The sequence below is a fragment of the Oryzias melastigma genome, linkage group LG7 (genome assembly GCF_002922805.2).
Source record: "Oryzias melastigma strain HK-1 linkage group LG7, ASM292280v2, whole genome shotgun sequence".
Taxonomy (NCBI): Eukaryota; Metazoa; Chordata; class Actinopteri; order Beloniformes; family Adrianichthyidae; genus Oryzias; species Oryzias melastigma.
In genome coordinates this window covers 32821008-32832218 of record NC_050518.1, presented here as the reverse complement: position 1 = coordinate 32832218, position 11211 = coordinate 32821008, and the positions used below count along the sequence as shown (strand labels likewise).

General features: G+C 44.6%; 1 protein-coding gene across 1 annotated transcript; it reads left to right on the top strand.

Annotated features, from left to right (window-relative positions):
- Positions 1 to 5160: 5160 nt before the first annotated feature.
- Positions 5161 to 10710, top strand: LOC112140833 (solute carrier family 2, facilitated glucose transporter member 1). The gene is made up of 10 exons (XM_024263842.2): positions 5161 to 5407; positions 6205 to 6297; positions 7556 to 7716; positions 7790 to 8030; positions 9169 to 9331; positions 9414 to 9601; positions 9867 to 9971; positions 10042 to 10143; positions 10212 to 10415; positions 10484 to 10710. Exons 1-10 carry the CDS (start codon positions 5390 to 5392, stop codon positions 10688 to 10690), a joined length of 1482 nt encoding a protein of 493 aa, XP_024119610.1. The 5' UTR covers positions 5161 to 5389; the 3' UTR covers positions 10691 to 10710.
- Positions 10711 to 11211: the final 501 nt, after the last annotated feature.

The following is an 11211-nucleotide window of genomic DNA, read 5'->3' as shown; positions in this document are numbered from 1 at the left end:
GACTGCTGCCGGCTGAGCATCCCTGTTTGCATGTTGAACTGATGATTTGGTGTCTGTGGAGAGTCTCCGTCTTCCAGGTGATGTTCTCACAGGATTCTGCTCCTCAAAGCAAATCGATTTTAAAGGTTAATCTAGAACACGCTCCAGGCCTCGTGGATCAGGATCCAAGATATTTTACAATTAACCTGCTGCTGAGGACTCTTATTGGCAAAACACACCTGATCCAGGTAATCAGCAGTGAGTGGGCGGGGTTTCTGAACAAGCAGCTGGAGGCCGGCCCTCGAGGCCCAGAGTAGAAGTTGCTGCTCTTCTAAGAAGTTCTTCAGTCAACACATAAATAACCGGAATTTCCCATAAGCAGTTAGAACTGAAGAAGCTCGTCAGGTGAGCAGAGAAACGTCTTCCAGATCTTCCTTTGAAGTCCTTTTATGGAAGCAGGTAAGAACCAGAACATGAGTGAAGATGTAAACAAGTTCCAAGAATTCGTTAACTCAGAACTCACTGAGAAAAGCTATGAAACCAACATGAACGCTTCAGCATCGTAGAAGACGAGCTGACACTGAAGACACCAGAGTCACATCTGGATCAGTTCAAATCAGACTGTAGTGATAAAAAAACATTTGAAAACTGTCTTAAACTCAAAAGTACACAATGTAAACGTGAACAAATATTACAAATCTGAAAATAATAAGTTTCAAGTCTGAAGCTCGATCGCACAAGGGGCCAAAATCCAAAACACACCTGAGGTCGAACAGGATAAACATTTATTGAACTCTAAGACTAGTTTTAAAACTGTAACTTTTTAACAGAATTATGAATAATAACAGTCAATATTATTCCAGAATAAATCAACTTGAACCTTAAATAACTTTCCATATTTTACTCTCCATAAAAATATATTTTGTCAAAATTCTACAAGTTAAAAATGAGCACAAGATAACATCGGGTCATTAATAAAATGATCTGGAGGGCCAGATAGAATTACCAGGAGGGCCGGATCCGGCCCCTGGGCCATGACTTTGACACAGTGAAGTACAGTATTCAGAGTCCAGGTGAGGGTCTGGCAGCAGCAGGAAATCAGAGAATAATCAGGATCAGAAACAGAAGATCAGGTCCAGGTAGAAACGCTCAGGAATGCAGGATGGTACAAACAATACTTCACACTGAGTCAGGCTCTGAGCAGTGCTGAAGTGTCCTGTGGGTGATTGGCAGATGAGAGTCAGCTGAGCAGCATCTAGGAACTGTGTGCTGGGGCTGCTGGGAGATGTAGTGCAGTCAGTCAGTCATGCAGTTTAAAAACATCTTTATGAAGCTGATCTTCTTTCTTCTGTCAGTAATGATCTGCTCTGGAGAAACTTGTTCTCAGGTTGGTTCTGGAGTCGGTTCTGTTCTTGGAGACTAAAATTCTTCCTTCCTGTTATCATAACAGTGAATCGGTTCCAGATTTTTCCTCTTTTCTTGTTGTTCTCATTCTCTTTATGTTATCGTGATGTCGTTTGTTCTTGTTGCACCTGGCGGGCGCTCTGTCTCCTCATACTCAGGTAACATGCTGCTGTGGGGGGTCACAAGCTTTAGCCCCGCCCTCCCACCACTGCTTAGAGCAAACATGTATTGATCAGTCAAAAGAATAAAAAAAATACGAGAGGATGAAAACAATGAAAGAAGGGGACGTGACTCTTGTCTTGGCACCAGAACCCAGCCGGGATTTGAACCAAAACCCTTTCACTGAGAGTGCTAACCACTACACCACCATGCAGCCCGTGGGACAGATAGGAGTCATCACAAATATCTACCTGTTTAAGGTGGAGTTATTCTCCTTGATGAGCATGAATCATATCAGAGGACAAAATAAAGAAATGAGAAGAAAACTTCAAACTCTATTCATCCATCACTCAGGTTCATGCTGGACTTCATCATCTCAGAGGGAGAGGTTCTGGTTCTACACCTGTAAGCAGTGTTGGGTTCAGTGCCCTGCTCAAGGGCACATTAGTGTTTTCCCAGACCTGACCTGAGCTTCTTTATATTCATCACGATAATAATGCTGCGTTTCTGTTTTTCACACCCATGTTCCATCGGTCTTCTGCTCACCTTCTTTCCAGGAAAACTCCTCCACACCCGTCTCATCACGTATCTGACAGTCCTCAAGGCTCCTTCTTGCATGCATGTGAAAACGCATTTTCAGCCTCTTCATAGTAGCGCCTTTCTGCGAAGGCCATGTCCGCATTGTTGCCATGGTGACACTGAATATCACAGAGGTGTTGGAGGCAGGACGGCGTTTCAGTGCCGCCACAGTTTGTTTTTGAGTTACGAGTGAAGTTCAAACTGATGCCAGAAAAGAATCAACGTGAGCAACAAAGCTAAAGTTATTTAGAGTTATAGCATTACCTGTGATAATGCTAGAGTGAATGCTGGAAGCTGAAGATGCTAGTGCTGATAGCTGAAAAAGCTGAAATTGATAGCTAAAAAATGCTCAAGCTGAAAGCTGAATCTGAAAGCTTACCAAAATATTAGCTAAATGCCAAATTACCCAAAAATATGGAAAAAAGTCTAATTTTGACAAAACACCAAGCATGATGTTACAATATTAGCTAAACTCTAAAATGGCCTTAAAAACAAAAAACAGTCTAATTTTGACAAAATAGCTAGCTTAATGCTAAAACATTAGCTAATCTCCAAGTTGTCCTAAAAAACTGGGTAAATGTTCAAATGAGCTAAACAGCTATCATGTTGCTAAAGTGAAAGCTAAATTCCAAATTACCATAAAACCCAGAAGTTTCTGAACATTTTCAAGTTTTACTGGACTCTCCAGCTGAAAGTACGTTGAAGTTCACCCGTTTCAAAGTTATAGGATTTGAGAAGAGTCCTTATTTATTTCCTAAGAGCCATATTTTGCTTAATATGTCAAAAAAACTATAAAGTTTATAAATGCTAAAAATACAAGCAGTAAAATCCTGAATGAGCTGAAATTGAGTTTTTATGAGCTAAAAAACATACAGAAAGGAGCAGGAGAATCACTATAGTGTGAGTGATTACTAAGATTCACACAATAACCAGAATATTTAAGCTTAAAAACGTAGATGAAGACTCACTGGAGATGAGGCAGAGCAGATTCAAAACAAACAAAAACAAACAGCTCCCTCCAGTGGCCAAAGCCAGAACAGGAGGAGCCATTTCACTGAAACAGCTGTTGGATTGGTCAGATGGATCCTCCACACTCACCTGGATGGAGAACTGCTGACCATCAGATGCCTGTGTACCTGAGCAGGTGATCAACGCACAGGAGAACCACAGGAGGCCGTACTCTCCCCCCTCCTGTTTACCAAAGACCTCAAACTCTCAGTACGAGTCCTGATATCTGCATGAGTACTCAGATTACTTCACAGTTGTAATAGAACAACATTGTGTTTATATAGAACAGACTTCTGTTTTCTATTTTCACAAATGTTTTTTACCATCATGAATTCATTCCAATCATAGGATTACTTTTAAAGTATAAACAAAGTTACGAGTCACTTTTGATACTGACCTGTAACTTTAAAGTGTTTAAGGTATTTATAGTAAGAAAGAAAAGCAGAAAAAAAGGGACTTGATAGAGAACACACCTGAGGGGAGGAGCCAAAAGGATCTAATCGAGAATGGATATCAGCATCTTTAGGAGTTAAAGCGTCTCTGTGCTCAAATGATCTTTACCTTCAAGATGTTTCATTTAAACAACTAAAAATGATTAATTATGAAACAATTTCTTCATATGTTTAGGACCAAAACTGAAGATAAACAACCGGGACTCTAAAGTGCAACGTGAACGATCAACGACCAACATCTACACCACGTCACAAAATATGACATGACAACAAAACAATGTGCAATAATGGAAACGTTAGAAGAAATAATGTGATGTAATGACTGCATCACACCTCTCTCTGTAATATTCATATATATCTCCTGAAATACTTTTTTATTTCTATTTGTATTTTGATGAATAATTCTTGTTCAATTATTTTTGTTTGTTGTAACATTTCTACTCGAGAGCTCCAAAAAAAAAGAAAAACTCTTAATCTAATCTTGGATTTGTAAAGCAGTTTTTCTAATATTAGATTTTTTTCCCAAAATTTAAATATTTTTTCATTTTAGCACCTTATTTATTTCAGGTTTTTCTTTAGAACTGTATTGCCTTCAGAAACAATATTACAGGTTATTAACATTAAAACACAGTGATGTGTTAGAATCAGACTCATTCTAACAATATTAAAGAAAGAGAACAAAACTGTCAGTGATTCAAAATTAAACGTTCAGGGATCAAACAAGAATCAGTCCATTAGAGGAAACACTTTCTCTTTTTATGAAGTTAGATTTGCTCCTAACGAATTGTCCGTCTGTAAAAAAGTTTGTGTTTGTAGTAAGAGATTTGTGTGTAAACCGATGTTTTACTCGTCTGTCCATAAAAATGCACTGACTGAGTGTAAAAAGTCATGTTACAAACAGACATTTTTACCAACATTAACAACACGTCTAACTTCAAACCTTTTCAGCCGGACAGTCAAATCCTCCAACCTGCAGACCGTAATATGAGGTCTGAACTATTGTGTCCAGTGAGATGTAGCAGGTGGGCGGGGCTTAACCCTTTAACACCGGAGCTCCGCCTTTCTGCTTCACAATCTACTGCAATGATCATGTTGAAAACAGTTACAGTTGAAAAGTTACAATATCCAGAATAATTTGTGTTGAAGCGTCAGCAGTGACTCAGGTGTGAAAGGGTTAAACCACTTTTACATTTGTGCATAAATCTTCTTTCTTTTTAATCTATTGACCCTCGTTAACTAACTTGGTTTAATGGAAGTTACAGCACACCTGTGGGGGGGGCACACAGGTAGAGCTTCCTCATCTTTGGCTCTTGGTTCTGTTGCCTCCATTACCTGATCCGTTCTCTTCTACCTGATCAGTACCATCAGATCCCACCAGGAGCCTCTTTGCTCCAGCCTCATGATGTCCTTGTGGGTCTAAAACTGCTCTTATGTGTTCTTAGAGCTCTTTAGGTATCATCCACACAGGATCCATTCAGGATTATCTCAGTTTAGTCTGAGCGCTCTGACAGCACATGTGTTAGTGGTGCGGCGTGTTCGCCTGGGCCAATCACAGCGGGACGCCGCTGCTCCTGCAGCGTCTCAGCAGCCTGCAGAGATCCACTTAGTGCTGACGTCAGTAAGCTCCTTAGCTCTGCAGATGAATGGAGAGACAACCTGGAAACGATGTGTTTACCTTCACAGTGAACTAAGCGGTGGTGGAGACGGCGCCATGGTAACAGGTGTGTGGTAGAGAGGCTTTCTGCTGACCCGACAGAACATCAACAAGATCTTCAGTCTGCAGCCGAGGCCCAACTTTGCCTGACAGCATGGAGTGCAGCGGCCAGGTAACTGCTGAGGGACTTAGAGTAGAGGGGGATCTATCCAGGAGACCCCAACAAACGAACCACAGGAGACTCCAGAGCTCGTTTGTGACGGCACCAGAACATCCAGCGGATCCTCTTGTAGACGTTCATAGCTGGTCTGGATCTGTGAGCCTCTTTAACTGGTTCTGTCAGAGGATTGTTTTGTTGTTGAGACTCTGAAGGATCTCCTAGAGTCACATCAACAAGAGTTTGTAACAAGAACTGGACTAAGAATGTCCCATAAAGAAGTTTAGAGTCTGGACCACTTTGGATCAATTATAGAGCAGAAATGAAAGTCGAAACAAAAGTGAAAAGAAGAAATCCGTCTTTGTGAGAGATCCACAACAGTTTTGTTTACAAACGTTTGTTTGGACTTAAGGCGACACGCCAACAGCTAATTAAACCGGGCCCTGCCCCCCCGTTTATTCCTGTCTTCCTGGAGGTGGACATGAGGACATGATCATGACGGCTGTAAGTCTTTGAGCTTCTTAGTCTGTTCCTCACAAACTTTGATGTTTGGAGGGATTTTGTTCCATCAAAAACCTTTGACAAAAATCCCAAAAACAGTCAGTAAGGACTGCAGTCGTCTTGGACTGAGCAGAAGCTCTGGTGAAGTTTCAGTCACAGAAACTGCTTCCTTCTGGTTGAAAGGATGTAGCTGTGTGTGTTGATGTCTATTTTGAGTAGTTTTACACTTAAACATTGAACTGATGGTTGATGACCCAGTGATCAGATGTCAGAGTCAAGTCAGATGTTTGTTGTTGTCTCGTCTACAACAGGTGACGCCGCACCTGATGCTGGCTGTGGGAACGGCTGTGATTGGCTCTCTGCAGTTTGGCTACAACACCGGCGTCATCAATGCTCCTCAGAACGTGAGTGGGAACACGAGGAAGCGGGGTGGGCCTTCATAGAGCTGGAACATGGTCTCTGATTTGAATGAATGTTTTCACCACGACACTTTCTGCTGCAGTGGTGACCAACAATCATGTTCCACCTCTCCCTCAACCTCCAGCGGGAAGTTTCTGGTTCTTTTCATCCAGAAGCTGAGATGTTTGGACCTTTACCACTGATGGAAAACTCTTCCTGTGGTGTCAAATTCCTGGGAAACATTGAATATAAATCGAATCTTCAATCCTTCAGAACACTCCCTCTCAATGTTCTGTACAGACAATCAGTGATCAGGAGAGACCCCCTCATTTCTACAGAAATCCCTCATCGTCCGTCCGTCTGAATGCTGTAGAATGTGCAGTTCCAAGCTTGTCTGGCCTGTGCAGGCATTACCCACAATGCTTTTGCAGATGAAGGTTACCTGTTGAACAAGTTGAGAGTTGACTGAAGAAGAACCCGTAAAGGCTTCAGAAAGGTTCATGTTTCTCTGGGAATGGAGCGACTCCATCCCCAACATCCCGACACTCATGTTTTCTCTTTGCATCATGAGAGTGTCCGCTCCACCACGATGTGTGGTCGGTCTGGAGACGGTTCTGTCAGAGATGTTTGCATGCAGACATGGAAAAGACTCGGCCCTCTCTCCTCCACTGAAGTGGTGTCACACCAACACTCGTCACATACTGACGTTTGGTTAGGGACCCTCTGCATCACTTTTTGAGGTTTTGGGTTTCCCCAACTCGTCATTTATTGACATGCTGTTTGTAAAATCAAGGGTCTGGACGTGGACTGATCCAGTACCGGTATCCAAACCCGGTACCAGTACCAGGCACTGTACCCTAACCCTGACCTGCGCTCGGGAACCATTTGGTGGTTTAAGCCCTAATCCAACTCCTTAATGCCGAGAGTCAAGCAGGGAGGCACTGGGTCTCAGTTTAAGTCTTTGGTTTGACTCGGCCGGGATTTGAACTCACGACCTTCCAGTCTCAGGATGGACACTCTACCACAAGGCCACTGAGTGGTACAGAACTGCTCAACTTGAGTCAGAGCTGCTGAGATTACAAGTCAAAAAGTAATTTGAGCAGAACTGAAGGATTTAATGGGTCTGGAGAACTGAATGAATAAAATGTTGTTTACCACAAAATGTCAGATAAAAAGTCAGTCAGCAGCCTAACATCCAAACTGGTTTTACCCAAAAGTCCATGAGAGAATGTCAGATCTGCTCTACCTCTTCTCACGTTTCAGACCATAGAGAGCTTCTACAATGAAACGTGGAGCAGCAGGTTTTCGGAGCCCATCTCTCAGAGCGCCCTGACAGCTCTGTGGTCGGTGTCCGTGGCCATCTTCTCTGTCGGAGGAATGCTGGGCTCCTTCTCCGTCGGCCTTTTCGTCAACCGCTTCGGCAGGTGAGTCTTCACTTGAAGCAGAATCGGGTCTGCTTCCGACTGAGTTGAACCCTTTCATGTGTGGTCTCTAAAGGAGGAACTCCATGCTCGTGGCCAACGCTTTAGCCTTCATTGCTGCTGCATTCATGGGCTTTTCCAAACTGGCTGCTTCCTTTGAGATGCTGATTGTTGGACGTTTCATTGTGGGAATCTACTCTGGCCTCTCCACTGGCTTTGTGCCCATGTATGTAGAAGAAATCTCCCCGACCTCGCTCCGAGGAGCCCTGGGAACTCTGCATCAGCTTGGTGTAGTGATCGGGATTCTGGTGGCGCAGGTAAGATCCTCTAAGGTTAGTCAAAGAGACGACGCTGGAGGATTACTGTCTTTATGAAGGGAACAGACTGAAAATGAGTAAATGACTCTGAAAGGTCAATGGGACTATTTGTAACAAGTTATGGCAGCAGAAGCTGGAGGACTTGGTCACATTTTAACCCTTTAACACCTGAGGTGTCGCTGGTGATGCTTAACTTTATGATCATTCCAGCAGATTCTCCTTCAGAATCTGCTGGAATTACGTGATAACGGTTGAAAAGTTACAGTAAATCAAAGAATATAAACACTGGAGCTCCGGTGTGAAAGGGTTAAAATGAAATCGAACTATGTACCTCCTCCTGTCAGGACTTCAAAGGTCATCGTGTCAAGGATAAGGATAGGGTTGAAAGATCAATCTGGTGCTGAGAGTTACAGCAGTATTAGTAGAAAACTACTGACATGAACATGATTATGTAGGAATAAAGATATACAATCAACCAGGAAGTAAATAACTGTCAGTTTCTCTTCCTGTCTTTGTCTTTTCATGAACATGTGATGTAAACAACAACAACAAAAAAACGTCCAATCACAAACCAGATTCTACCAAGTCAGGTCGTTTACATCTAATTAAAGGTCAATCACAGTGAGGGATGTGAGTTGTGTTTACTAAACATGTGATTTTATCACAACACTCTAAACAGCTGAAGACATTTAAATGACACGCTTTAAGACCTGGTTCAAGTCCAGACGGAAAACCAAAAGCTGGACACCAGTGAGAAAAAGGAACCAGTTCATTAAATAAGAGACACAAAGAATCTGTGTCCTGAGAAGCAAAAGGGAAAAACAACGAGTGTGCAGGTTCAAACAAAAGGAATTGGAACCAAACATAAAATAAGTCACGGAGACTGCTGACCAGCATGTCGACCGTCGGAGTCTGCAGACCAAAACTACCTAAAGGAAACAAATAAACAAAGCCCGCAGACTAAGACTACCAAGGTCCAACCCCAAACTAAAATAACCAAACCCAGAAGTAAAAGACTGCTGAGGACGAATAGAGGAAAAGAGAATGAACCAGACCAGCACCACAGCAACAGCCTCCGTGGTTTTGTTTCCATCGCCGTTTCTTTGTCTAAGACTTCTTCTGTGGTGTTTCCGTGCAGATTTTCGGGCTGGAATCCATCATGGGGAACGCCTCTCTGTGGCCTCTTCTTTTGGGTTTCACTCTGGTGCCAGCCATCCTGCAGTGTGCTCTGCTGCCCTTCTGTCCCGAGAGCCCCAGATATCTCCTGATCAACTGCAACGAGGAGAGCAAAGCCTGCAGCGGTGAGGAGCGCCCGCAGTCAGGAGGCTCCGCCCCCTCCTTCAGGCGTCCCGCTGGAAACTGACGGCGGTGGTTCTCTTCCAGTCTTAATGAAGCTGCGAGGCGCCGATGAGGTGAACGAGGACATCCGGGAGATGAGGGAGGAAAGCCAGAAGATGATGAGGGAGAAGAAGGTGACCATGGCGGAGCTGTTCCGCTCCCCCGTCTATCGCCAGCCCATGATGGTCGCCATCATGCTGCAGCTGTCCCAGCAGCTGTCAGGAATCAACGCCGTGAGTCCAGACGACCAGGGTCAAACGACCGGAGCTCCAGTGCTTATGTTCTTTGATTTACTTGATTAAATTGTTAACACGACGAGCCACTTTTCTACTGGAATTATCAGAGAGAAGTTCCAGTATGTTAAAGATTTTGTGTTTAAGCGTCACCAGCGACGTCTCAGGTGTTAAAGGGTTAAAAGGAGTTTGAAGAAAAGAATCTGGGAGTCATTTGCAGCATTTCAGCTTCCTCACTGTCCCTCACCTGTCTCGTCGTGTGCAGGTGTTCTACTACTCCACCGGGATCTTCGAGCGAGCCGGAGTGGCCCAGCCGGTGTATGCGACCATCGGCGCCGGCGTGGTCAACACAGCTTTCACCGTGGTGTCTGTAAGTGGCTGTGGAGGAACAGCAGAAAAGCTCCAGGATCGTCCTGACGTGTTGTGTGTCTTCTGAGCAGCTGTTCGTGGTGGAGCGCATGGGCAGGAGGCCCCTCCACCTCATCGGTCTGATGGGGATGGCGGTGTCAGCCGTTTTCCTGACCGTTGCCATGGCATTACTGGTAGGTGTCCGATGTTCCCGCCCGTCCACCATGTGGAGGGCCGATGAGTGAGTCTTTTTCCTGCTCAGGACCAGCTCAGGTGGATGTCCTACGTCAGCATCGTGGCCATCTTCAGTTTCGTAGCCTTCTTTGAAATCGGGCCGGGCCCCATCCCCTGGTTCATCGTCGCTGAGCTCTTCAGCCAGGGCCCCCGACCCGCCGCCATCGCTGTGGCAGGACTTTCTAACTGGTCTGCCAACTTTTTGGTTGGGATGTGTTTCCAGTATGTGGAGGTAGGGATGGAGTCCGTTTGCACACGTCGGCGTGTTTCAGTGGCTAATCAACGTGTTTGTGGTGACAGCAACTGTGCGGCCCTTACGTCTTCATCATCTTCACCGTCCTGCTGCTCGGCTTCTTCGTCTTCACCTACTTCAAGGTGCCAGAAACGAAGGGCCGCACCTTTGATGAGATCGCAGCCGGCTTCCGCCACTCCGCCGGTCAGGGCGCTGACAAGTACTCTGCTGCTGAGGAGTTCAACACGCTGAGGGGAGATGACCCTGACCTCTGAAGGGTCATGTGATGATAGATGGGTAGCTCCTGTGTGTTTCTAGGTTAAAGCAGAAAACATTTAGCATCTCCTCAGGCTGCAAAAACACAAAAACTGGAAAACATTTTGGACTTTAAAAACCTCACCTTCTGGTTTAGAGTTTGGTCAAATCTGGTCCTGTGATCAGCAGCTGAAGGCGTTCCTACAATGATGCAGACCAAAACTCCTCTCACCAGCGTCCCCCAACAGCCCGCTGGAGGCTCTCCTTCAGGTGACATTGTCTTGGAGCTGAACAAGATTTCTCAGTAACAGATGCCTACATACACATAATGTACGGTGCCATTGGACCAATCCGAACTCTGGCCTGTGAGGAACGTGATGCTGCTGCACCGCTCACTGTCTGGATGATGAGTGACGAATGGATGATGGATGGATGATGGATGATGGATGGATGGATGGATGGATGATGGATGGATGATGGATGGATGGATGATGGATGATGAATGGATGATGGATGGATGGATGATGGATGATGGATGGAT

Coding starts and splice junctions, on each gene's coding strand:
- LOC112140833 (XM_024263842.2), top strand. Junction 9,972..10,041: donor CAGCTTTCACCGTGGTGTCT/GTAAGTGGCTGT, acceptor TCTTCTGAGCAG/CTGTTCGTGGTGGAGCGCAT. Junction 10,416..10,483: donor TGTGTTTCCAGTATGTGGAG/GTAGGGATGGAG, acceptor TTGTGGTGACAG/CAACTGTGCGGCCCTTACGT.